This window comes from Aspergillus welwitschiae (assembly GCF_003344945.1).
Source record: "Aspergillus welwitschiae strain CBS 139.54b unplaced genomic scaffold BDQ94scaffold_33, whole genome shotgun sequence".
Lineage (NCBI taxonomy): Eukaryota > Fungi > Ascomycota > Eurotiomycetes > Eurotiales > Aspergillaceae > Aspergillus > Aspergillus welwitschiae.
In genome coordinates this window covers 330,128-356,401 of record NW_020798727.1, presented here as the reverse complement: position 1 = coordinate 356,401, position 26,274 = coordinate 330,128, and the positions used below count along the sequence as shown (strand labels likewise).

Sequence of the window (26,274 nt, the reverse complement as noted above, 5' to 3'; positions counted from 1 at the left end):
GTGACCAAAACTAAAGTCTGTTTGTCGTCAGGGCCACGTACGGCCATGCAGGACCCCGCAATCTTACCCAATTTGTAGCTTGAAGCTTTCCCCGGACTATCCTTATATAATACTAATTAGTAGTAGTACTAGTAACCCCGCCCCCCCAACAAATGTCCAGCTCTATTATCCACCTTTCAACATTCATCTCCAAGTCTGCAATGAATAGACCTCCCCGGCTTCGTCGTCGGGGCCCGCGTGCCTCCCAAGCCTGTGAGGGCTGCGCGACAGCCAAAGCTCGATGCGATAATAACGAGATTTGCCAGCGCTGCCACCGGCGACAGATGTTTTGCGTTCGACCCTGGACTCTGGCAGAAGAAGAAATCCAAATCCCTGGAAATGCCGCTTACCCCCAAGCAGACAACAATGTCGCAAATTCCTGTTCCGGCGTTGCACATCAGACTTCCATCCAGACACCGGAAGCCAATATAGAGCCGGACGTGCCTAGTGTGAGATCCGACTTAGGTACGGTCAGCATTTGCCCTCCCAAATATACAATTGGTCTCTTGGGATGTTCTCTAAGCATAAAATTAGCTATCGGTCACCTCGGCGGACTGAATGATGTAGCTGAACTTCTGGTTGAGGGCTCACCGCAGCACCCGCAGATTCTACAGAGTTCGGCCGATACTCTTGGCATCGCTTCCCCTATCTTCCCAGCCGCAAATTTAGATTTGTCGATGTTTGCATCCGACCTTCCCCTTTCACAGACATTCAAGAGCCAGAGTGAATCCCCCAAGGTGCTAGAGGCCTTCGAAAAAACAGTGGGGCGATGGGATCCGGACTCAGAATATCACCGTGCTGCTGAGGAAGGCAATATGTTTCTCGAACCAGGATCCAGTTGCATAGAAGGTCACCTGCCATACCCTTCCACTCGCATATCTGACGATATAGTCTCATCCGAGACACGTGATCGAGTTTTGGCCATGATACTGCATACCTGTGAGCCAGCGAATGTAAGCAAAGTGCTCTCCGCCTTTCCAGCAGCCAATGTGCTTGATCGGCTCCTGCATCACTTTTACGCGGCTCATGCAACCGAAGATGATAGCTGGATTCATATCCCTACACTACGCTCAAGTGAGATGCCGTCAGAGCTTCTGGGTGCTTGTATCACGTCGGCGGCTATGAGGTCGTCCAGTCCGGCTGTTCGCCGGTTCGGAACTGCCCTGCACGGTGTTCTTCATCCATATCTATTTCAGATTGTAAGACTGGCAGCTTCACGGCTTCTTATATTCAGGGAAGGAATAACCAAGTGAAATAGTTCGAGAAACGGATAGCACAAACCCGCTGCTTGCAGCAAATCCAGGCGCTGTCCCTGTATGTTCAAACAGGGCTATGGAGTGGCAATAAACGCAGGATGGAGATTGCCGCGGCTATTGTAGGATCGGCTGTCACCGTGAGCATATGAGCCAGAATATTCCACTGTATACTTTCTAACGCTCATGGAGATGCTCCGAAGCGGCCGTCGTTACCGTGCTTCGACCTACAGTAGTGTGGTTCCAGATCCAGCAGATCCTGACGATGTACTTGAGAAAAAATGGCATAATTGGGTTGAGCAGGAATCCTGGAAAAGGTAGGTCCCGTTGTCATCAAGTCATAGTGTCCCCTTAGTCTAATGTGTGAATATACCGGCTAGATTGGTGTTCCACATGCATATTCATTGCTCGCAAGAATCCTTGGTCGACGGAAGTAGAACTCCTGTCTCCTACGCCGAGCTATGTCTCTCCTTTCCCCAAAGCAGGCAGCTGTGGACAGCAAAGTCCGCAGCGCAATGGCTCAGAGCATATACACAGCTGCAGAGCTTCGAGAAGACATCGCAAGAGCCAGGCCTGCGGGAGTATCTCGCCAACCCGCTCCTCCTGCAGACCATTTCACCACTTTACGACTCCAACTTAGCACGCTTAATTGTCCTTCATGCTGTCGGCTCCATGGTCAAAGACCACCTCCAGTCGAGAGGTCTTTTGCTTCCAGATATATTGGATACAACTGGAGTATTCATCCTTGCAGATGAGAGCTCCCAAAACCGGGTGGCACACCTCCTCAACAGCATCCGCGTACTCCAAGACGACACCCACTCAGGACAGCATTCCAGCAGCCAGTTAACGTCAGAGTTACTATCCATGCATTCTCTGACCCCCTTTGAGCAAATCGAAATAATTGCTGGCCGCGAAGGGCCTGAAGAAGCCGAAGCTGTCTTACCACTTTTGGAACGATGGTGCCAAACAACTCAGGCACGGAAGGCTGTATGGCACGCCAGCCAAGTTATTCGGTGTTTGCACTACCGTGATGCACAGAGCTTTACAGAGTTCTTTGCTGTCGCAGCTTACCAGGCTAGTCTGTGTCTATACATATATGGGACTATGGCGCAAATGCCATCCTCGAGCGACTTCTCTAGTAGCCCAAGGTCGGGAAGTAAGTTCCAGCTCGATGGACCAGACTCCCCCGTAATTCAGAGATGGATAGTTTTGGGGACTGGAATCCCCATGTTGGGAACCGTGACCTCAGCCTCCGCATTCTATGATGGTATGCCGCTGGGTGCCACGAGGTCTATTCTTCTTCGAGTTCGTGACCTCCTGTATCTAAAGGCATCACAGAAAAACCTGTTGCCACTAGTTACTGGTATCTGTGATCTTCTTTGTGCCTTGAGCATTACGCAACAGAGAGAGCCCCGACACCTCTGATGGTGGCAGACGTCTACGAGCAAGCTTTTGCGTGAAGGAAATCTAGAGCGATGCTCAGTTTCGAGTAATCTGCTCCGACCGAAATGCATCATGACTTGAACTTCGCGCCTGCTAATGCACTGAACGTACACAGAATGTACTAAGTCGAGTGTTAGGGTTCACACTATTGCTAACTAGTGTGCGTGACCAACATATCGACTATCACCTGCAGGCAACGAGGCAGTGGACAAGACGCGGACGTGTTGTTGTCATATACTATAGGAGAGTCACAGTTGGACTTTGATTTTTATGATAGGGATTGGGTGATTGGAAATGTCATTTTATGTGTGCCGTCTATTTGAGAATGGACAATATAGGAATCTTGACCTGTTGCTCATCCCTGGTAGTAACATATACAGCCTAACAATCGAAGCACAACATCGGTCAAGGCGGTAATGAGCACATGCGACCACCGAATGTGGAGTACGGGGCTTAGATAAGATTCCATTTTTTTCTTCTATAAATATTTTGAAGATTTCTGTAGATTATTCGACCGATTCTTCTGTTTTCTGATATCTCCAAATCATCTGGACTACTGTAATATATATCTGTTTAATGATACATTGTTCTATAATGTATTATTCTATACAAATATAATATATTCTGACTGGTCTAGAATCACACAGCTTATCATAATCTTAATCAAATTTTAGCCGCCAAAGCGAACCCGCACTAGCAGCAATGGGTTCGTAGCCCCCTAATCACGTGAGAGACTTGGGGCCGAGAATAATCACCAATCCACAACTACAGAAAAACCCACTCTTGATTTGTTCACAATATTCTCATTCGGGACGACATAACTACTGGCAGCATTCGAAGCACCATAGGCTGCAATACAAATATCAATACAGTCTCCTGTCTACCAGGAAACTCCGAATATTGGCCTGAACTTTCGATCGTCCAATCCATACGGCGTTTTACTCCTACTACATGGCGTTCTTCTTCTCTGGACACGCACCGTCGCTGCTAACCACTTCGTCTCTTCTTATCTCGACATTCAGTTACTTTATCAGTCCTAATCCGCAAAAATTGTTTCTTCAAAATGTGAAGTCGAACATGTGGCTTTTCTCTCCATTCGTGTCCGGCGCTCTAGCTATGAATGTGGTCATCCTGTTGATCGGCTACAGAATCTTAAACCTTGCCGAACCACATGTTAGCCTTGCACTCCTCACACAGAATGGTGTTACGTCTGACCTTGGACATGGGTCCTGGTCGCGTTTCGCAAGGCGTACGTTTCTCCTCGGAGCAACACTCCCCCTGTACATAATACTGCTTGTGTCAACGAATGATCGATTGATTCAAGGAATTACAACAACATTGGTCGCTCACACCGTGCTAGCCGAACTTTCAACGGTTTACTGTGTGACTTCATATGAAGTCCGTGGAGCGTGGCCTCGCAGTATACTGGTAGCCAGATCTGTTTCCGCTGCCGATAGTCTCACGCAGGACCAAATTGTGAACAAGGGCAAAGAGAGTGGATCTGAGAAAAGCAAGGAGCATAAACACATTGCACCAAACCATTCTTTGAGAGATAATCTCTGCGATCGCGTACACCAGCTCCCGCCATTGGCAGCCCAGCCGGATCTTACGTCTGCATCACAGTCTTTTCATCTGCAGCAAACTCCCCATTTGGAAAACCTCTTTCATCCAAACGCCTCAGCCCAGTGGATGTGTGGACACTGGCGTTGTCTAATTTACGTTATTTTGCACAAAGTTGTGAGAGTAATCAGTTGGTCTTGGTCACTGATCGAGCTAGGGTCCACCGCCTGGCTTTTACAATGCGAAGTGGAACCAGTCACGCTCCGACTTGCTGGCAAGCTATTGGAAGTCGACATCCTCAATGGTGTGATCTCTACGCTATACGACATATGTGTTGCTTTGTTCATATTCATACTAGTCTACATTGCCTGCATGATACTAGTCGTCCGCCTCTTTTTCTCTACGCCTCTGATTACCCGCCTGTCCAACCAAGTCTACATCCTGCAGCGGATGCAGCAGAAATTCCAGGACCTTGCTGAAGCCGCCCCAATCACCCATAGGGCTCTCAAAGCTTTATTGATACATTTCATACCTGTAATCTCGAGTTATTATGGCTCCATCGCCTTGATCACGCGTGCCATAGGCTTGACAAAGGAAAAGCTCTCGTTCATCTTTAAGATCATGATGATTTCAACCCTTTACATAACAATATGCTGCCTTCCAGTTGGATCGGACCAGGCTTCCACGGAGCCAGATGTGGCTCCTTGCAAAAAGAGTCAGGGCGCTCAAGACCTAGATACCACCGTGTCGGGCTCGCCGTACTCCGATGAACATGACGAATTTCCCCGGATAGGATCTGGATATCCTCAGACACCGAAGGAACTTCGCTCGGCGATATTTCGATTAGCTATCACTGTCCCTACGCTGACTGTCTGGATTTACTTTTATCGGTAAATAATTTAAAGAGAAAATAACAGGACCAAAGAGCCTATGTTTCATACGAGCTTCTTCTTTACCGTTCAAAACTGGTAAAGTCACTGAACACGGTATGCGTCATATCAAAAACATCGTACCATGTGATAAGGGTTGGAAAGATTACTTCAATATCTCCCAACGCGGATGCAATAGCAGTCAACATCGTACCTGCCTAGTAACAGTAGCCAGCTATTCCAAATATCGACTCCGAATCTGTTCGCATACTCCCCAAATCCTTCTCCTGTTGGCAAGGCCCAGGGTATAGCCATACCTTCTGCCCGAAGGCTCACCATGCTCCCTGCAAGCGAGTAGCAGTCTAAACACTTTCTCCTCGATTTCTTGCGATTGGAAAACCGAGAGTTCAAACACCTCCCACAGCCATGGATATGTATCGACTAACTTGGCCTCCCACGTGGAGCGCGAGACCAAGGTGGTGTGCATGACCCGCGAGGCGGCTTTGAGAGCCAAAATCGATTCTGGGCGAATGTGCTTGAAGATTTCGTGTCGCAGTTTGATCGGAAGACGACTGAAAATGTCTTCTTTATGGAGCTTCGTTTCCTTATCTAGGCAGGTCTTCATGTCTAACAAGCACCTTATATCGTTGATCTCTGATTCGAGCTCCGGTATGTCGACTGGATTCACTACCAGAATCTGGGCATGTTAGACTTTTAACCGGCATTGTTTGCGCTCGGAATATTACTTACCTCTTGCCCTCGGAGAGTCTCCCACACCTGCTCTGCGGGCGGGTCTGGGTCGCCATAGTCAAGTTGCAGCCGGACGTACCGGTCGCCGTTGACCTGTTCAAAAATCTGATACAGCTTATTTCCTCGAATTTCCCCTCGTTCCCTCAAAGAGATGCATCTCTTGAGAATCTCGTAGCAAACGGGGTGAAAGGGAAACACATGGGGTTGGCCGATTTCCGCAAAGTCGTGATATCTGTGAGGGTTAGCGGGAAAACTGGAATAGGAGACGCAATACATACGCCATCATGGGCACAATCTCGTTCTCCGGGTATGGGATGTTCGTGTCTGGTAAGACGATGTTATCATTGACAGGTAGTTCCAGTGCCTCGGAGGGCTATGCATCCAGGACAACGTACGATTCCCAGCAACGACTTCGATTCCACCCTGGGAGGACCTCCAGTTTCAGCAAAACATGGTGCCAGTACGAACAATGTCAACGAAATTGAATAGCTTACATAGTCAAAGTACCGACCGGATCCTGTCAGAAATGACCTAGGAAATCAGGGCACTTAGTTTTACCAAGGCGTTTGTTTATAGCGAGTGACTACGAACTTGTCACTTCCGATAGCGTTGGGATCCATTCCTAGGGCACGTAGGTCGTCGAGCCACTCAAGGTTACAGTCCGCGAGGATGTCGAAACGATAGGCCCTTTCGTCGGTCCCTTCGCAGTCAATGTCGACTTGGCTGGAGAATGGACCTCCACAGATAGCGCAAAAAATCGCCCAGCCACCCATTCTGCTTGCCGTGCTTGAATGATATACAGTTGCGAGACAGAGGAAAGGACAGCGCGTCTTGTAATATTGTAGCCAGAGGGAGATTGGTGCCTGGTGTCTGTGCCCTCGGTCGAAGTTGCCACCATGCCTAAGCGGGACTAGCTTAATTTTATGCCGGGCGGCGCTTGTCTTTGGCTCGAACAAGCGCATCAGAGAGTATAAGGTTTGATAATTTACAGATAACTCCCCTTATCTTTGCCAAGGGTCAGTTTAGTATCATATCAGATGTTGATAGGCTCGACAAGGCAAGACATATTCGAAGCTATACCATCATGCTATGGGGTGGCCTAATTGGCCGATGGCTAACGGATCACAGGTAGCAGTCGCGTTGTCTACTAAGCAGCAAGGATTAGCCGGAGTAGAAAGAAACCGATCCCACCATGTTTATATTCGAGTTCTATATCCAGTTTCTTATTGCCGAACTGACGACGCCACTGGGAATGGTCACTGCTTTGGAGGCGAGGCAGTTCAACGTTGCGTTCAGCTATCAACTCACAACTGCCCCCCTACGATCGGGGCCGAGTCTGCATTGTTATCAGGGTGGAAAAGCACACTACCATGGCTATCTATCTGCAGACCAGCCGTTCAGCACCTGGGAGTAATATCTGTGAACTATTTTTTGATCAGTTACTATATTTCCCTACAATGAAATATCTAGTGCATACGACCACAGGGTGCGGGAAAGTATTATTCTGCACTTTCGTTTTGCCCACTTTCTTGCACCATTTCCGGTCCTGATCCGGCCAATTGGACTTATTACCATGATAAGGCATCGCTCACCAGATGCAATAAAACCAATTTATTCGAGCTCAATCTTAACAATGCCGTCGATTGTCCTTTGGCGCATCAAACATTTCGTGCTTGTGCCACGGCAGACTCCGGAAATAGCGAAGACCTCATCCAGCGTCGTGGAATCATCTCAAGGCAACAGCTTGCGTCTAACTTTACCGTCAGCAGCAGCAGTACCACGACTAGTGCCACCACCAGCATCCTCATGGATAATAGTACCTTTTCATGTGGCCACGTACATCAAGCCCAAGCTACGGTTGATATTGCTTAGTGGAGTGTAACTAATCAAGTTTTAATATCTATGCTGTCAATGGCTTCGCGTCCACCGCAAGCCAAGTCGAAGATTACCCGATGCGGGATGATACCTGTGGCAAGTCGGTTCTCTTCAGTCAAGCCGAAGCCATCGTGATGGGAGTCTATATTGGATTGCAGTATACGAAGACTGGGGCTGCCCAATTACTCTCTGGCTTCCAGGACCACCAGAATATGCTAGACAAATATGTTGCATCGCATCTCGCTCTGGAGGTCTGTGGTGAGAAGTCAGTTGGGCCTGAGGTTATTGGGCTTTTAGTCGACACCACAGGCAAAACAGATGCCAGGCACGGAGCGACCGACGAACTGGACGGCATTAAAAAACCAATGACTTCTGCACAGCAGATCCGGCAGACACAGGAGCCCCCAGGACGGCTCAACCCAACAGTAATGGCTGCATTTCCAATTGCGGCACCAACATCATTAATAATGATGCCACCTTGGCTGAGTTCAGACGCTTTGGGTACTACGAACCCTTCAATTGGGACCGCCCGTGTCTGCATATGTCAGTATGAGAATCCTCCGCTATGCCAATTCCGACGATATGAGGGTGAGAATAATCATCTTGCTAACCAAGTTTGCCAGCCGTCAGACATCGACAAAGATATTTACACCCACATCGTGAGTCATATTCCGACTTCTTGCTCGAGGATTGAGGCATTGCTGACCCACTTTGAACCCCGCAGTACGCATTCGCGAGTAATACATCAGACTCCGCTGTAAACATCAGCGAATACACGGACGTCTTCGACCAATTTGACCAGTTGACCGGCACCGAGCGTATACTCTCATTCGGTGGCTGGTCATTCTCGACCGACACCGCCGTGCGACCTGAGCCTCACATTTGACACGCTGGATGCACTGGCAGCGGTAGCGACGAGCTATGACCCCTACTGCGCGCAGATTTACGCTGTGGACACTCTGGGCAGCGAGCTCGCGGTGGCGCGAGTCAACTACACCGCAGTGGACACGGATTACGATGATTACTTTGGTTACTACGTGGACTACACGATGGAGATGGTTCCCTCGGTGCTGAACTCATACATGAATGACGTCAACGGGCCGGGAGACCAGTACTTCGACTGTACTTGGAACCGTGACGGGGTAAACACGACGAGGAAGACTTGCCCGTTCCCGGACATCGAGCTGGGCGAGGGCTCATATAAGCTGTACTTCAGCCTGGTCAACGGAACAGGCTTCTACAATGATTTGGCAACTATTTACGGCATTTATTCCTCATGAGTCACCTTCGGCGAGGTGAGCATGTCTGATAGATGCGCCAACACTGTTAGGCTCGAAGAGGGCTGCCAGCTGGGCATCCGCACCTGGTATGGGTTCCCACGGGCGGCCAGCAACATCGTCGTCTCCAACCCCAAGGATGTGGTCACTGCTGCCGGTGCCAATATGACCAAGCTCATGGACCAGATCCAGGAGACCTCGGTCGATCTCTTGCTGGCTCAGTGGGACGGGTCGGCGCTGGGCGCCGCCCAGGTGCTTGCCATGCCCGTCGCCCTTGTCTAGCAGGCCGTCACATCCATGGTTCAGGCAAAAGCCGTCGGCAAGGCGGATGAGAAGGCCCCAGAAGAAAGAACTTATCCTGACTATCGTGACTGCTGTCTTGGCCATCTTCCCTTTTGTGGGCGACGCCTCCTTCGCCGCTGCCGGCCTGGAGGATGTCGCCCGCGCGATAGCCCTCATCGGCGAGACCACCAACGCAGTATTTGATCTGTATACCATTTTCAGTGACCCAGCAAGCGCTCCTATGGCAATTCTCGGTATGATGCTGGGCTCTGCCGCTTTAGGCCGCGATTCTCAGTCCTTCTCCAAGATGGGCAAGCTCCGGCGCGAGATGAGTGAAGATGCTCTTCCCGATATGGGCGAGGTCTCAAATAACACCCTGATAAACACCATCGTTCGACCGTGTACGTCCTGAGTTCTGCTTTGTATGGACACGACTAGCGAGGTATTATGCCACCTATGTGGTGGTTCATGCTCCGAAGACAAATATACTTCGATCGCGGCCTTCGAAACGGAGCATGCGTACCTAATCGATTGTATTCTGATTGCAGTGTGCCTTGTTTCTTACCTATTTATACACCCTTATCTATGTATAGATACCTGATACCAGTGAATGCTACAGAGCCCCGTGTTCGTTTACCGAAAGGAACGATAAGGATAAACGTATCTCCTGAGGATTATCGTACTCTAGACCAACAAACCTAATCCTATAGGTTATTACAAATCAAAACCGCTTCTTTGTCGAAGGCCTTACGAAGAGCAATTCTATACCGTAAGATAGTGAGGAGATTCCATGTACGAAATATGCATGGAAGAAGTTCTTCTCAGTAGGCCAGGTAAACAAGGATCTACACTCAATGGCAGCCATTGAAACAGAACCTTAAACTACAGGGATTTTACCTATCGCAAGAAGTCTTATGTTCACATAAGGATGGGAAGTCTAACAACTGTATACGGCGGAAATATACTACTACGATACCTATAGCAGTTTTATATATCTCAAAATTCTTTCCATGCTGAAGGATTTATGGGAATATCAACTTTGCTCTTATCGACTTTTTCATAATCTCTTATCGTGGGATACGGAATACTGCGAATCTAAACTATTTATATAGTGCAATTGCGAGCTGCGATGAAAAAGCTGCAGCGTACCTGCCCGATTCGGTAGGAACACATCGGCCTGTACTCTGATTCCTCCGTTCTCTGCATCTTCTATCCTGTTTCTAGCATCGAAGGAAGCATCAAATTGAACCAATTCCACGTAAAATCAAGATCTTCGTCTATACGTCTTATCTGAACCTGCATCCTTCCCTGAGAAAGTGTCAAACGCCCGGAACGAGGCGATCGCGCCAAAAGCAAAGATAGAAATATTAAATAATATATATTGGAAAAATCCGGGAAGTTCAGAAAGAAAGATAGCCATAAGAAGGCAGGCACACTCAATCCAGATTTAGGCAGGCCTAGCAGAATGGATAAACACACAGATGAATGATTTATCACATTATTAGACTCTCCTTCGAGACCACGTCCTCGACCCTGCATGCATAAACCCTTACCATCGCCTTAACAGACTTTGTCAGAAAGGACTTGTCCGGCCGAACTATCATTCATAACAACTGGCACCTCCCCTTCATCATTTGGAAGGGCGATCGTGGCATACACGCGGGGCCGTGGGAGCGCGCAGAAACACGGGCCATTGACGAATCAGCGGGCGAGAAAACGGAGCACACGTGCGGTCGGCCACGGCCAAAGGGAATAGACGTATGGATGATTAGGGTGGCAAAGGTCGACTTACCTCTGACCAGCAGTGTTGAATCACTGCTGACATGGCTAGCAAGTCTATGTTGACCGGCCTTCCGGCCAGAGATTTAGCTGAGGCGTCATTGCTATCGTTGATTGACTGTCTGTTGGTAAAATATCATGTCTGCCTACGACCTTAATCTGCTAACCAGCACCGAAACGCAGCCGCCACCATTTGAATCAGAAAGGCTATCGAATGCAACATACTCGTAACTATTGTATGCTAGATTTGGGTTGCCACTACGAGATCATTTGTGGCAGGCGCTCTTGGATCTCACATTAGACATTACTACGGATAGTAAGGATCCTAAGGATATCCCTTAACTATTGCAAACCAGTCAAATCTCCGATCGTACAGGAACAGGTATCTATTTATGACGGATCGTAGGATGCATAGAGACGTCGGTCGCGAGACGATACTTCACTTTTGGGGATCAGGGGCGGAAGGGATAATCCAGCGGACGGCTCAGGTTGTTGTTCAGTATAAGGTGAGGATTTGGAAGAACTTATTTGTGGACTCGTGGTTTTCGATGGCTTGTGTATAGTGCTTCTGTGATTACTGGTTTCCAATATTCAATAATACGAGAAATAAAGAAACCCGGCAAATATTATACTTAGGTAAGTTTTCCAGAAAAGAAATAACAAACATCTTTGCTGATGAAACACAGGGCCATTCGCTCAAGGACATCTACAGAAGGTGATAAATGTTTTGCCAGTAAGGTACAAGCTTATTGCTCCTTGTCTTTTATCTCAGTGCTATGGCAATGGTTTCATGCTCATAAAGAAAGACAATAACCGAGACCACGGTTTTTTGCCCGATATGAGTCACTCGGAGCATTCATGATATGTACTAGATAATTAAGGACCTAGGCTACATATAATCCTCAGGTTGGTAAGACATCTCGCTGACCAAATAACTCGTCAAAGGACATACAAACGGTTTTTCTCGATTATATCTTCAACATGTAAATCACGCAAGTTAAACTCGATCTCCACAGCCGAACATGACAACTCGAGTTTGACCTTAAAGTCCGCAAACTCCTCAGACATAGCAGGTATGGGCCGAGGCTTAGTGTTGGACTCCTCTGTTGACTGATGGACATGCATCCAGTTTCCTTTGACTTCTACATAAGTCAAGCTTGGACAGCGGTACTTTCCTCCTGAAAGCAGATCTTCAAAAGCTATGGCAAGTGCAGTTAGATGCTCTCTCTCCAGGCCATCAAGAATGAGGCGTTCCAGCGATAAAGGCAGTATATCATTCAGTGTATTTTTGGATGTTGTGTCTAGGCCGTCCCAGTCTAGTATCTGAGTCACCTGCAGGCGGAGTTCTTTTAGTACACTAAATCCCGCGAACGAACCGATGTAATCATACTCGTGACTCTGGTAACAATCATAATAGTTGGTACTCTCGTGGGTTATGGTTAATCTCTGCAATGTCGCCCAATGTCTGCGCAATGGGTGGTAATATCGTGACGCGTACATATTCTCATCATCTGCGTAATTCGGGTTCTGCGTATGCTTAAAAATGAAAGATTCGAGGGCTTTGGGTGCACCGATGAGGTCTGCAAACCCGCGTCGAGAACAGCTGGACCGAAGCCGGATATGAGTCACATTCGAGTAGCCCACATTGTCCGGAATGTAGCTCGCAGCATCAAAATCCTGATCCTCGGCATATTCCTCATCAAAACTACCACCGTCACATATCATATGGCCGTAGAAGCTCCGTAACGAGGGAAGTCGAAGGATTGGAAGAAAATGCGCTGAGCTGAGGCCACCATCTACATCGGAGCAGTCCACTCTGAGGATTCTCAATCTAGACAGAATACGGCTTGATGTTCCGTTCTGGGCGATGCCGGCCAGCCAATCAAGTGTGTAGTTGGAGAAATCACAAACCTGCAGGACCAGGTCCTCCAGATTGGGCAGGAGAGCCAGAAGCAGAACAGTCCATGCGTCGTTTCTTTCTCGGTTCGTCAGCTCTCGGGCCCAAGTGGCTATCTTGTCGTTGTCATCGGATCCCAGGGCCGCCGACAGAACTTCAAGAGTAACGTCCTGTTCGTATCGCACGCCGGAAGTCGGTCGCCAGCCACAGTCAATACGCAAAGTGCGCACTTCCTGTGCTAATGAGGGCTTGGATGCGAGTGTGTGTACTAAATGACTCAAGTGGCCATTGCGGTGCTCTATCAAGTCGAGCGACGTGAAGACTTCGGGTAAGAGAAGGGGGTAGAAGGCACGGCAACAGGATGCGAGCCGCAAAGTGTCCGTGTGGCTATTGAGGAAGCTTGTTATTGAGAGCAGTAATTCTCCTGGTAATTTGGAGAGCATATTGCTTGGTCTATCTATGTGCGGATTCCTGAAGCGTGGAATATTGTGCGAAGTGTGGAGTCGTTAATTAAGCTAGACAGTTTGTGGCAGTTAAGCTGGGGTCGATTTTCGAGAGGAAAGTTTTTGATCTGGGCACGCTAACCAAAACTTCCAACAGTGTAATTACCGTACTGCCTGTAGCATCCTTTCCCGGATAATATTCACAAGAATTCACTATTATTGTACATATCCTATCATAATAATATTATCAAAATATCCTAAAGCTATGATGTACATTTTCAAGATTAGTATGTGCATCGAAAAAGAACATTGAGCGAGTATCTACAGGGTATCAAAGGTAGTTATCTATCAAAGAATATATTGTAGATTTGTAATCCGTAACATGAAGTAACAAGAAAAGAGAACAAGATGTTATCATGACAAAAATGCTCTTTATTCATCCTTACTAGCTTATAGTTCGCTAGAATCAGTTATTAAATATAGTCACAATTACTGATAAGTTAATAACAGTCCAGCTGGAATAAAAAAAGAAATCCAAAACATATATAAATACTAGTATAAACATGTAATGATACCTTCTATTTCCTACTCTGGCGGGAAAGGATAACATACCCCACTGTAGTCGAAGATAAAAAATAGTATATAACTTATAAATTACCCTTTTTTTTTAAAAAAAAAAAAAAAAAAAAGATAGGAACTCAGTAACAGCTGGTATTATACGAGTAGATGTTATAGATCAAAAACAAATTATTAAGCACAAGAGATATGGTTTAAGATATCATGAATGGACCAGACAATGAAAGTAGAAATCTCACAGATTAGTAATAGCCATAATCAATCATTATATTCTCAAGTTTCATGATTGTTAGCCATGCCGCTGAACTATATTCTTATCCTGAATCAGGGTCGGACAAGCTTCACCCCGCCTTTTCGAGTCATTGATTTCCTCTCTTTCTATATTCAGCTGCCCATTATAGTCGGCATGAGTGTCAGGAGAGTAAACAAGCAAACGAACTTAGTCTACTAGGACAGATAGACTTGGTCATGAAAAGGTATGATCTGGAAGGGGATGAACAGGAGCTCTGTCCGGAGAAAGCAGATTTAGAGGCAGTGAAACAGAGCTTGAGAATGATCCAGATAATGAGCACATCTTGGGGAGGCTAATCAAAGGACAAAGCGACATGCGAGCTACGTACTTTAGCTGTGCATAAACTGGTATCGCATGTGGTAATGTGACACGCGGAAGGGCTAGTATACTCAGCTTTAATTATGAGTTTTTGATCTGCCTTTACGAAAATAGTTTAGTCACAATTTCTGCTCTGGATCGCAATCTGTCGAGCAAGTTTACGGCACCGTGGAGTTATTTCGAGGTGTTTAGAACAGGCAGCTGCTTGTACTGCCGGTGATGACACCCATAAGGATATCACTAATAATCTTATTATAATTCAGAATACTGTATTTCTTGTCCAAATGATTATTTATCCTATCGCACAGGGGGCATGCAGCAGGCGGGACGGTGTTCGTTTTGTCGGGCCTACATCGAGGTTAACGCCGAGGCCGACCCGGCTTCTCGCAAAGAACCCCCCAAGTAGGGAACTGCGGGAAAGCTTACTCCACATGAAAAGCCCCCGTTGCACCTGGATCGTCAGGCCACATTCTAAAACTATATGCCTACGTAACAAGCACTTTCAGATGTAGCAACGCGTCTCAACAATTATTTTCGATGATTAAGGAGACATGAAACAGGTAAACTTGGGCCCGAGATGCCGATGCAAATGCCAAAGCATGTACTATATAAAGTACCAGTTTTCCGCCTCTGATAAAGAGCGTTGAAGTCAGGTGGCTATACGAATCGCGGTGATGCTACTAGTACAGCCTGGCTTAATCTGGTAAAGTCAGTCCATGCCCTGCTTGGTATTAGCATAGCCTGCATCATTACTTCGGTCACTTCTCATCATTATATTCCACACATCCTTGTTCTTTCATCTGAGATGGGGTGTCTGCCACTAGTCATCATCCTTGGGGCGACACTGGTTCAGGCCGTCACCACTTCCACCACTCTCGATGATGTCTGCACCCCTGCATACGTTCGATCTAAGTTGCCCGTCGATAATGTTTATCCTGGGATCACTATTAGCCACACCAACCTCTCCGCTAACCCTGTCTACAACGTCTCTACTAGCGGCTCTGCGGTATACCCAGCCACCACGATCGACTATTGCAACGTAACCTTGGCCTACTCCCACAATGGCCGGGATGACACCGTCCAGATGCGCTTCTGGTTGCCCTCACCGGACAAATTTGCTAATCGCTACCTCTCCACCGGCGGAGCAGACTACTATGTTAACCAAGGCACACAGCAGCTCCCCGGAGGTGTGATGTATGGAGCTGTTTCTGGCTCAACAGATGGAGGGTTTGGAGGGTTTGATGTTGGTGTTGATGAGATCCTCCTCCTAGCCAACGGCACGTTGGACTGGCAGAACCTATATATGTTCGGCTATGAAGCTCACCACGAGCTCGCTACGATCGGAAAGCGCTTCACGCGCAATTTCTTTAATATGACAGTCAACGAGGAAGACCAGAAGCTCTACAGTTACTATCAGAGCTGCTCTGAGGGCGGCCGCGAAGGATGGAGCCAGGTTCAGCGGTACGGTGACCAGTTTGATGGTGCAGTAATTGGTGCCCCGGCCATCCGGTACTCTTTCCAAATGACAATGCACCTCTGGGCGAATGTTGTTGAGAAGACGCTCGGGTACTACCCCTCCCAATGTGAGATTGAGGCCATTGTCAACGAAACGATCACCGCCTGTGATGGGATGGACGGGCGTATGGACGGGGTGGTGTCGCGCTCTGATCTCTGTAAGATGCAATTCAACCTCACCGAAACGATTGGCAAGGGGTATTACTGTGCTGCGGACGGGGCCGTCCCAGTGCAAAACTCGACCATCTCGGCCCAGGCAGTCGAGGTATTCGAGAAAATTCTTGACGGAATGACAGATGATGATGGCAAGCAGGTGTATCTATCCTACCAGCCTGGGGCACTTTTCTGGGATGCTCAAGCGACGTACAACACAACTTCAGGAAATTGGGGTTTGGACATCAACTCCATGGGTGGAGAATTTGTTACCAAGTTTCTGCAGCTTTTGGACCTTGATAACCTCCCCACACTTGAGAACGTCACCTACGAGACCTTAAAAGAATGGGTGCAGCATGGCTGGCAAATGTATGAGGATTCCCTGCACACCACGTGGCCGGATCTGACGCCCTTCCACGAAGCGGGTGGCAAGGTGCTTCATTATCATGGCGAGCAGGATGGGAGTATCCCGACAGCTTCCTCGGTGCATTACTACGATTCTGTACGTAGGACAATGTATCCTACTCTTGGGTACAATGCGAGCCACGAGGCCTTGGGCCAGTGGTACCGCTTATTCCTTGTCCCAGGAGCCTCGCACTGCATGAACAATGATCTACAGCCAAACGGACCATTCCCGCAGACCTCCCTCCAAACGTTAATTGAGTGGGTGGAGCAAGGTGTTGTGCCAGTAAGGTTAAATGGCACCGTTTTGAGTGGCACATTTGAAGGAGAGACCCAGGAAATCTGCGCGTGGCCCCTGCGGCCGATGTGGTATGATAATGGGACTAGCATGGAGTGTGAGTATGATCAGAAGTCTCTAAAGACGTGGGAGTGGAATCTGGATGCGTTTGATCTGCCTGTATATTAGTAAGATGTGTGCGAAGACCGCTTTCAGTCTAATTTTCTTTTCCCGGCGGTATGTACTCTAATACATATATCATACTTCCACGGGCATTATACCTGAAGTGACTGGCTTATTTCATATCCTTAACGCTTGATCTCTACATGCATTCCGACCAGGCACACCATATTGTCTTCAGTCTCGTTTAAAGGCCACCAGCCGAATTGACGCCCTGCCGAATCGAGATTATAAATGTAATTATATATATCTCTCTCTCTCCCCCTCTGTATCTAACTTTACCTATTGTCTTTACCAATCAGTAGATTTCTCTATACCCTTTTCTTTCTTTTCTCATATGAGATCTTCTTGTTTAGTAGCACTGAATAAGACTAGTTCACTAGACTAACACACTATATACCTAGGTACACATACAGTGGGAGTAGGCCTCGTAGGATTCCGATCCTTACAATATAGAATATAGATACGGAAACTGAATATCTTGATACTCCAATCTTACGGATATTGACTTATTGATAGCAGGTATAGCTTAATGTTATAAATATCCATGGGATGGAATTCGTTCAGTATCAGGAGTGCTAAATATGGATTCGTCAGAGTATTTTGTGAACCCTCTGCGTGTGAGATCCTGCTCTGGGGCTTACAGCTACTCGCAGGGGTTGCCTGCCTGTTTCTAACAGACAGATATATAAGAACTACCATTACTCTGATCTGGCCTGGCTATTAGCCGCTCTATGTGGGAAGCATGGAAGAATGAGATTTTAGTGCCATAGTTCAGGGACAATCAGGTTCAGAGACCCTCATTAAAAACGAATTATGCCGGTCGCATGACATGGGATAAGGGACTACTAGAAGGTAAACATGGGATTCCCGCCTGGATAGTGTGGTTGTAGCGACTAGCGGCTGTCCAGAGATGTACTAATCGCAGGATGAAACTAGATCGGGTTAGTTTCCCAGACCCAGGAGGAGATGTCAAGATTAAAACAGCCTTGCATATGCTGCAAGGCTAGCAGTAAATACTAATATAAGTTCGTCGCTGTGCTTAAACTTATCCTTCATCTTTCTTCCTGTGTCATTCAAACAAGCCTGATATTTATCATGTCTCAACCATATCTGCATCCGGTGTCCCAGTCTGTCGCGTTGTTTGAGCAATTCATTGCAACGGAGCCACAGGTCCTAGTCTTGAAGGAGAAGGTGCTCTCTCTTTCTGGAGATAGCTTCGATATCAGGCTTGGGGATGGAGTGCCAATTCTGAAAGTGACTGGTACTTTGTTGTCAGTTTCCGGACGTAAGAAAGTCGAAGACATGGATCGCAACCATCTATTTGATATTCGCAAGGAGCATATGCACGTTCATACAACCTATGTGTTGGAGGATCCCGATGGTAACAAGATATGCGAGGTCAGGAGCAGTCACAAATGTAAGCACCACCAGGTACACTCCTACTGTATAACTAACCGCTACAGTTATCGGGTCGAAAGCCACTGCCACCTGTACTGACCGATACGGCAAGCAAGTGGTCTTGGTAATGACAGGAAATTGGAACGATCGTGCTGCCCATATTGTTAATGAAAGTACTGGAGAAGCAGTCGCTCGCATTTCCAGGAAGCGTTTTACCGCCCGTCATATTTTCTTTGGCCAAGACACGTATAATGTGATTGTGGCGCCTGGTGTAGATATGGCATTGGTCGCTGGTTTATGTATCTGCTTCGATGAGAAAAACAATGATTAGTGAGGGAAAGGCGAACAAAATTGTATATAGACTGTGAAGTAATTATGCGATGGAGTGGTAGAACAGGAGTAATTAAAGTTCTACTGCAAGCCACTTGGCAAACCCAATGAGAACATAAGAGCCGTCTAATGTATCTAGGATGTAAGATGGCCTACATTGTAACCTAAGATATAACTTCAGGCATAGTACAATGTTTTGATTTCTAGTACTAAGACTGTTGAGTATTGCTGCATTAATCTTGTGGTAGATCTTCGTATGAAGCGCGCTTAACGAAGCCTATAACTGCTGGTTGTGAGGCGTAGACAACATTACGGCCTCCTCAAGCAAAGCAACCAGTCCTGCTCTGTTATATTTGGATGGCAGTTGAAAAGTTTTGGGAGCACTGAACTTAATCATATTAGGCTTGTTGATTGACCAGAATTAATCTTCTGAGGATTTTCAACAGGCTGCTTGTCACAAGTCGAAGTAATGGGCTACTACGAGGCTTGACAGCGCTAACCAGACTGGCCCCTTGGACCCTCATTTCTAATCAAACCTTAAAACTTGCAGGTCGCGCCCGCGCTTTCATGTCGATCGGTCATCCGCTAAGCGCACGTTGATTCCCGATTGGGAATAGCCTGCAGGTGATGGGGAATAGAAAACCTTGCATCCCCAACAACCCCACCAGGTCATTGTGGCTCGTTAAGAAGCGATCAGCCTTACAGGTAGTTTTCGACATTTCAGAGTGTAGGTATGTAAGGACGAGTAGGACAACCGAAGCTGAGCTGTCAATATTACAGCTTCGTGGGTTTGATGCGCAGAAGGTACCCCAGTCAAGTAAGGTTTATCCGAGCCGAATGTTTTTTGAAATCCTAATAATCCGAGGCTGAGCAGTTCAGCTGGAATGGGTTACACATTCAAGGTTGTCCGGCAAGGCTGACAGGCGAATTGTGTTCTTAAATAATTTGTACATCGAAATAGAAATGTATGCTAGCTGTAGGTACAACGTTGGCCGCATATAAGACTAAGCCCGAACGCCACTCCTTGATTCCCCAGTCCCTCCTTTCTTCCAACATCCAATTCTTGGTAACGTGATCTCAAGCCAAAGTGAATAGTATACCATGGTTGAGCAAGGCAGCTATCAGCTGGCTGGGAACGATGGCCCCCCTCCCTTGCCTCTTGATCTTCGTGAGCATAAAATACATATTCTCTTACAATGGGGGATTATTCTCCTCACGTCCTGTATAGCACCATTGGTGCTCTATCCAAGTTTACACTGGGGGGCGGATCTATCCCTCAAGATTTGTCTGTATCCCACCCATGTTTCCAAGCTCATCTTGCTCTTACCTTGTGACTGATACTAATGCATCAAAACATCAGCTCTTAGCGTATCGAGCGCAATCCTAGGGGCATCGACCTTATACTCGTTGGGCATACGAACGTGGCGACTCTTCAAATCGACATCGAATTGCCGACCCCGCACATCTGAAAGTCGCTGGAATGTATGCTATAAACTTCCAGTTTACTTCTGAAAATTGATAGCCTAGACGCTGCTAACACACTCTTATTCCCTTCCATCATACAGTTCGATTTCTTCCACTGGAACTATCTTCTGGGGTTTGTGCTCGTCACAATCATTATTGTGGTTGGCTTGACGGAAGATCCTCCTAGTGTACGAATGACAGCTTTGCCACCGTCTATTCTGCTCGTGCAAGTTGGCCTCACACTCGTCATTGTCGGAATTCTGGCAAAGCTTCGCATACGGCAACCATTCGCAGTGTCTTCTATGCCTGCAGGTACAGAATTTCGTCCAGGTATCTTAGTGATCATCGAAGATGTCGTTGCGGTGGACGGGGGCCGAGGCAGGGCATACCGTTCAGCCCTAATGGAAAGGTATGCAGCCAGCTTACGGTTTCGACGACTAATTGAGGATCTCAATTGGTTCTGGGGATTTGGTGGGCTCCTGATGGGAATTATTTTGATATGTATACTTGCATCGGTTGGCAGTCAGACCTTTGCGTTTGGGCTGGGTAAGTTCATGAGTAGTCTTTTCAATCTCGTTTTTATTCCTGTCGTTATGTACCCCACTTTAAGGCCCATATCCTGAAATTTCTCTTATAACGAGGGTGAAGGCTAACATAATTCTTTTGTTTTCTTCGGATAGGGTGGACTGTCCCATGGATTTGGGCAGGTGTCTGGGCAGTCATCACGACTTACTGGGTGAAATCTGCGCTGAGGGAAGAGAAGCTTACCTGGTCGGAGAGCCAGAAAGTAGTGGAGGTGTAGAACTTGGCTTCTGGATATCTCACTTAACGGGCTCGACGAGGTATAAGGATAGGTATTAGTTTGAAATGAAATGAACTTCAGACTAGCATTGTACGGAGAAGGAATTTCAGCTTTTAATTCGCCAGAGACGTAGGAAAATCATATATCTATTACAGGTCGGCTTTGTTCTTGTACCCAATCCCTGGGCAGTGGGATTGGAAAGAGCCGCTGAGGCTAGGCTTGGCCTTAATGAATTATTTGCGAATTAAGAATTAAGTCATACTGTGAGAGGCAATATATACGTTTGGGACATGTATATGCGTACATACACTCCCCTTGAGTAGTCACAGGAAGATGGCGGCGTATGTGTCTTTCATCTCACTCAACTTGATAAAAGTAGGGTAGCACATTGATAAATTAATCGCAGCATTTGACATATGCCCGCTACAAAAGATTAATACGCTTTAATCGAAACCGAGATACGCTGTACTAATGTCCATCTTTACTGTTATAGAGGTACAAGAAGGTTCGTCATATGGTAGGCTGAGCCACACTCCATTGCGGGATGAACCATACTCGATCGAGTATCATTGTGCGTGGGGGCTAGACTTGGCGAATAGGGGTCTATAACTTTGGCTAAAAGGTGAATTAGGGTGACTACCAAATGACTAAATCAAAATGTGAAAGGCAACATACGTCTACGACTTTATTGGTCTTGTGCTGCTGAGCTGTATGATAGGGTTTGATCCTGCAGGTGTCTCGCGCAGATCTTGTCAAAGTGCTGGTCCAAATCCTCTAGCTATGATACTACCACCAACGCCCCATTGGTGGCTCGGCTTATTGGCGGCTCCAGCGTACATCTCTATATAGCACCGAGGTTGTGGTCAAGCATAGGGCCAAACCACCATCTCCTCATCCTCAGTTCTACCCCATGCCATCCAGCTATGTCGTTTAGAGATTGCCCTGGTACGTCAACCTTGTGTAGATGACTAACAAAACGTGCGGTATACGCCTTCATGAACGGTTGTGAAACTAGTTCTCGTGAGAGCTTGTGCACGCCTTGGGTGTCGCCAGCCTCGTGCGGGAAAAGATGAGCCACCGCGAAATAACGGAGCGCCATGCCTAGCGGAAACGTTGAACACAGTGCTCCATAGCCTCCGGCATAAGGCCCATGTGATAAAGGTACGGTGTGGATTATCCTGTGGGCGTGCAAAGTCGGGTTCCTCTCATCGCGGTAGTTGGGGTATCCTGGAGAAGAAAAGGGAATTGTTAAGAAGTATGTGAAGCTTGGACCCTGATGCACCTCATTCGCAGCCATATGAATTGTAGTGTATAGGAGGATACAGCAGCTCCAGTAGAGACAGCTCATGTGCAACAATGCAAAGTCCCTGTCTACCTGTGGCATCTGGGGAGGATTACCCGATTGGGTGTAATCAAAGGTCTGCAGCTTGTCTCCCATGGTTTCCTTCCAGGCTAGTAACATTTGCTCAATGCGGATACATTCGCCAAGAAAGTTTTCCCAGCCACGTAGACTACGCTCCGCGATAGGAGATGCTCTAATGGTGTCGAGCTCTTCCAATAAACCCGGAACTTGAACCAGAATGTCAGTCAGACCATCAAGTAGGGACTTTGTTCTGTATTTCCAGGGTGCTGACATCCAGTCGTTGTCGCTGAAGGGCGAACGCTTTCTTCGTCCGACGCCTAGAATGAACTACACATATACCAATGAATATGGACGGTCCGTTGACGGAATCCGATGGTGGGAAACTTACTGACACAATCCGGCCGCTTACGAGTAAGTACATTCCAGCTTCGCTCCAATCCTTCTGCCAGCCCCTGTTCATGAACAAGGCCATTTCACCGTCAGTATGGGCGTAGTACCCCTTGATCTGGAGGGTAGGGTCATCTTTGTCCGAACCACGGGACTCAGCGCCATAGAGAATCTGGCAAGAATTAGTGACCTGATAGACTTCACCGGAAGCACAACTTACCTCATAAAAGCGGAACAGCCGAATAGCGGCCAAGATCCCATCTCCCGAGGCCCTTTGTGGATCCCGCAGGGCTGTGCGCATTTCCTGCAGCGCCATGCTGTGTGCCTGGACGCCCTTGAACTTCAGCTGGCTGTCGTTGTCTCTCGTAGCCAGCATTGACAGCCCGTGAGCAAGGGTAATGAAGCGCAGAGTTTTCTCAGACCGACATAATTTGTCAAGGTGTCTTAGCCACCCGGCAGAGGATATCTGCGCGGCCTCCTTGGTGAAAAGGCGACCGTTTGGTAAGAACGCTGCCAGATAAAGACCGACGTAGGTAACCTCTCTGGTACTTCTCGCCAGCGACTCATGCAGGGTGATTTCTGGAGCCCCACGTCTACGAGATTGTACGCTGCCGGTACACTTGGTGTACTTGCGATTCTCGCCGTCTGTCGAGTTGATCCAGACCGAATAGTTGCGAGAGTAGCCCTCGCATACGAGCCTAGCTTGAACGCACTGGGTACAAAAAGGGGTCTTCCTGTCGCACTGTTTCCCAGACGGGGCTATCAGCATGAGACAGTCACAGCTCGGAGTTCAACGTACGCCTTTTTTCCTCCTGCGACATGTCGCACACCCGCCATATCGACCGGGCACGCCGACCATATTTTCTTAGTCGAGTGAGTGGGCCAGAGGGATACAGCGAGGGATTCAGGCTTGCGCAGAAAGCCCCATTGTTTTGGAAGCAGGAGTGGAGGACGTGCGCCTTTCAACCCCGCAGTAGACCTTGGACTAGGGGCGGGTTGGCCAATCCAAACCCCTCATCCCATGAGACGGGACGCAATTTCGGACCCGCCCCAACACAGGCTGTCAGCCTGACCCTGCAGCGCAAGGCTGTAGGGTCATGTGACTCTTTTCTCCCGATGATTTGTATAAGTGGCTATCTTCATCTTATTTATCACCTTAGAGCTCTTTGCAGTAGGCCATTACCATTAAATTACCATCATTTTCACTACGAGATGCCACTGTAACAAGTGAGTTCTTACTCCATACGTACTCCCATACTAGTGTATCTGCCCGAACAACTCAGAATAACCAATAAATGGACACGGACACTAATAAAATCCCTCCCTCTGGATTTTTTCACTTGGTACACCAATAGCCCGCAATCCTTCCACAGCAGCGTCTGCGAATGCCTTCGGGCCACATATGAACACTTCTTTTTCTCTGGCGCTCGGTTTCCAATATTCCGGCCCAACTCTACCTTTAAATACCGAGAGGCTCGTATTTTCATGCTTCAAAGTCCTAGTATCCAAGTCGAGGGGGCGGCTGGTGAACAGATCTATTTTCACCGTGACGGTCGGTGGAACCTTACCCATAGCCCGTCTGATCAGGGTGAGCATGGCATCTGGCTCTCTTGTTGATAACACGAGCACAATGTCGCCTCGCGCAGCCTTCTCGCGCTTACTCAAGGCATTCAGCATGGCCAGAAAGGGTGTCACCCCGATTCCACCAGCAATCAGGAGCAGGTTGACCTCCTCTTTATTCAATGCGAAATCCCCAGTGACCCCTATAATATCGGAGACTGCATTCCCCTTCAAAGAAACAGGATAATCCCGTCTATTGGGAGGGGACATCCTAAGCAGATTGAACAAGGCCGTTGTCACAACGCCACCCTTCATTTCCCGCATTGTTAATTCAAACCATGCAACATCAATCCCCTCGTGCGCACTAGATACTGTCCAGGTTCGCACGCGGTCATCATTAATTGACCCAGGTGCCGAATCCGCCATATGCTGGTACTGCGGTGGACCTATCCAGTCCATAAAATCGAGAACGATAGCTTGACCCGGTCGGAGCCTTAACGGCTGAACGCCGCTTTTAGACACGACCTTGAACCTGAAGACAGCCAGGTCAATAGAAAGTTGCATACCTGTTTCAAGCACCGCCTTGTGCCCTTGCATCCTACCCGCGTACGTTTCTCCTTCTTCGACCAGATATTTGACTTTGGGAGTGTAGGGGCTCCGCCCGACCTCCGATCCATTGCGCTGTCGCAAGGGAAGCGCATTTCGCACAAGCGTAAACCCTGTGGTTTCCAGAACAGTAACCGTCGCATGTCTAAACATCATTTCGAGGGCAGATAGCCCGACCAAATTCCTTGCTGTACCGGTCAAGTACAGGATGTCGCCGGTTGTGAACGAAATGATCGTAAAGCCCGCTAACCCGCTCGACTCAATATTGCCAAGACTACTCATGAATCTGTTTCCAGAGTAATCAGGCAACACAATGCTCCGTCGATCTGATGGCCTCACCCGTAGAAACCCCGGAAAACCGCCACGAGAGTTCATGCCCGCGTGTGAAGGGAATGTTGCTGCGGAGGCGGGGTCAGTTCTGTGTATTGTTGCCACGAAGACTGTGTCGGCGGATTTTATCATATCGATTACTTCGTCAGGTAAGCCCTCCGTCGGTGCCATATGCAGTGATTGGTATGCAATGTGTGGTTTCGCCCATGGGTATGGATCGAGTTGACGCACATTGATATACTTCGGACAATTACTGTAATCTCGCTCAGTCCTGATTCCCCTTGTTTTGACCATTCTTGGATGTGAACGTATACGTACCCCAACGCCTCAGTGATGTCAACACCAAAATCATAATCCTGGTCTGACCTCGCCTTCACCATGTCAATCTTCCCGGCGAACTTGTTCCTTCTCCGGGTGGAAAACTCAATCCCCAACCCAGCCGTCAGTAACCTCTCCTGCAATATTGGGCCTTTTGTTTGATCATCTTCCAGCGGTTTCCACTCCCGGAGCGTTTCTAACATTGGATCTCCGTCCCATAATCTTGCTCGGAAAACCAACGACTTTAAGCTTGGACTTTCTACGAACCCGACTGTTCCTGTTGATCCTGCAACGATTCCTGCCCAGGGCCGTCCATCGGCATCCGTTGTCGTCAGCGGAATAAATGGCAGTTTCGAAGTGTGAAATAATTGATGTTGTTCACGGAGTTGGTTTTCGACCGCAGTCCAGTGAGACGACACGGCGGTCGCGTAACCCAGCTGGCGTTGGATGGCGACTTCGCCGGGGTGCCAGCCTTGAAGGGCGGGAATAGCCATTGCCTTTATTTTCCAGTTGAATTCGATCAAGTCTTCGTG

The 26,274-nt window shown here is 47.9% G+C and overlaps 10 protein-coding genes across 10 annotated transcripts; 6 read left to right on the top strand and 4 right to left on the bottom strand.

Annotated features, from left to right (window-relative positions):
• Positions 1 to 200: 200 nt before the first annotated feature.
• On the top strand, positions 201 to 2,717 carry BDQ94DRAFT_161739 (uncharacterized protein; the record flags this gene model as incomplete). Its single annotated transcript, XM_026769425.1, has 5 exons — positions 201 to 504; positions 574 to 1,238; positions 1,298 to 1,432; positions 1,485 to 1,609; positions 1,673 to 2,717. 5 exons carry the CDS (start codon positions 201 to 203, stop codon positions 2,715 to 2,717), a joined length of 2,274 nt encoding a protein of 757 aa, XP_026623011.1.
• Positions 2,718 to 3,686: 969 nt separating this feature from the next.
• BDQ94DRAFT_182014 (uncharacterized protein) lies at positions 3,687 to 5,212 on the top strand (the record flags this gene model as incomplete). The annotated part of the gene is made up of 1 exon (XM_026774033.1): positions 3,687 to 5,212. The coding sequence occupies one exon, from the start codon at positions 3,687 to 3,689 to the stop codon at positions 5,187 to 5,189; it is 1,503 nt and encodes a 500-aa protein (XP_026623010.1). The 3' UTR covers positions 5,190 to 5,212.
• Positions 5,213 to 5,235: 23 nt separating this feature from the next.
• BDQ94DRAFT_149757 (uncharacterized protein) lies at positions 5,236 to 6,594 on the bottom strand. Its single transcript, XM_026767447.1, has 6 exons — positions 6,506 to 6,594; positions 6,409 to 6,445; positions 6,310 to 6,337; positions 6,193 to 6,238; positions 5,915 to 6,146; positions 5,236 to 5,861 (listed from the first exon to the last, which is right to left on the bottom strand). The coding sequence occupies exons 1-6, from the start codon at positions 6,532 to 6,534 to the stop codon at positions 5,400 to 5,402; spliced, it is 834 nt and encodes a 277-aa protein (XP_026623009.1). The 5' UTR covers positions 6,535 to 6,594; the 3' UTR covers positions 5,236 to 5,399.
• Positions 6,595 to 7,866: 1,272 nt separating this feature from the next.
• BDQ94DRAFT_173473 (uncharacterized protein) lies at positions 7,867 to 9,348 on the top strand (the record flags this gene model as incomplete). Its single annotated transcript, XM_026772172.1, has 4 exons — positions 7,867 to 8,448; positions 8,514 to 8,607; positions 8,696 to 8,996; positions 9,120 to 9,348. 4 exons carry the CDS (start codon positions 7,867 to 7,869, stop codon positions 9,346 to 9,348), a joined length of 1,206 nt encoding a protein of 401 aa, XP_026623008.1.
• A 46-nt stretch (positions 9,349 to 9,394) lies between these two features.
• BDQ94DRAFT_173472 (uncharacterized protein) lies at positions 9,395 to 9,760 on the top strand (the record flags this gene model as incomplete). The annotated part of the gene is made up of 1 exon (XM_026772171.1): positions 9,395 to 9,760. The coding sequence occupies one exon, from the start codon at positions 9,395 to 9,397 to the stop codon at positions 9,758 to 9,760; it is 366 nt and encodes a 121-aa protein (XP_026623007.1).
• Positions 9,761 to 11,972: 2,212 nt separating this feature from the next.
• Positions 11,973 to 13,467, bottom strand: BDQ94DRAFT_182012 (uncharacterized protein; the record flags this gene model as incomplete). The annotated part of the gene is made up of 1 exon (XM_026774032.1): positions 11,973 to 13,467. One exon carries the CDS (start codon positions 13,465 to 13,467, stop codon positions 12,067 to 12,069), a length of 1,401 nt encoding a protein of 466 aa, XP_026623006.1. The 3' UTR covers positions 11,973 to 12,066.
• Positions 13,468 to 15,458: 1,991 nt separating this feature from the next.
• BDQ94DRAFT_161736 (Tannase/feruloyl esterase) lies at positions 15,459 to 17,189 on the top strand (the record flags this gene model as incomplete). The annotated part of the gene is made up of 1 exon (XM_026769424.1): positions 15,459 to 17,189. One exon carries the CDS (start codon positions 15,459 to 15,461, stop codon positions 17,187 to 17,189), a length of 1,731 nt encoding a protein of 576 aa, XP_026623005.1.
• A 1,089-nt stretch (positions 17,190 to 18,278) lies between these two features.
• On the top strand, positions 18,279 to 21,177 carry BDQ94DRAFT_173469 (tubby C-terminal-like domain-containing protein; the record flags this gene model as incomplete). The annotated part of the gene is made up of 5 exons (XM_026772170.1): positions 18,279 to 18,600; positions 18,647 to 18,874; positions 20,272 to 20,393; positions 20,477 to 20,921; positions 21,056 to 21,177. The coding sequence occupies 5 exons, from the start codon at positions 18,279 to 18,281 to the stop codon at positions 21,175 to 21,177; spliced, it is 1,239 nt and encodes a 412-aa protein (XP_026623004.1).
• Positions 21,178 to 21,799: 622 nt separating this feature from the next.
• On the bottom strand, positions 21,800 to 23,877 carry BDQ94DRAFT_182009 (Zn(II)2Cys6 transcription factor domain-containing protein). The gene is made up of 4 exons (XM_026774031.1): positions 23,727 to 23,877; positions 23,148 to 23,669; positions 22,929 to 23,099; positions 21,800 to 22,867 (listed from the first exon to the last, which is right to left on the bottom strand). The coding sequence occupies exons 1-4, from the start codon at positions 23,784 to 23,786 to the stop codon at positions 22,019 to 22,021; spliced, it is 1,602 nt and encodes a 533-aa protein (XP_026623003.1). The 5' UTR covers positions 23,787 to 23,877; the 3' UTR covers positions 21,800 to 22,018.
• Positions 23,878 to 24,110: 233 nt separating this feature from the next.
• On the bottom strand, positions 24,111 to 26,235 carry BDQ94DRAFT_182005 (putative oxidoreductase, FAD-binding; the record flags this gene model as incomplete). Its single annotated transcript, XM_026774030.1, has 2 exons — positions 24,111 to 25,676; positions 25,742 to 26,235. 2 exons carry the CDS (start codon positions 26,233 to 26,235, stop codon positions 24,236 to 24,238), a joined length of 1,935 nt encoding a protein of 644 aa, XP_026623002.1. The 3' UTR covers positions 24,111 to 24,235.
• Positions 26,236 to 26,274: the final 39 nt, after the last annotated feature.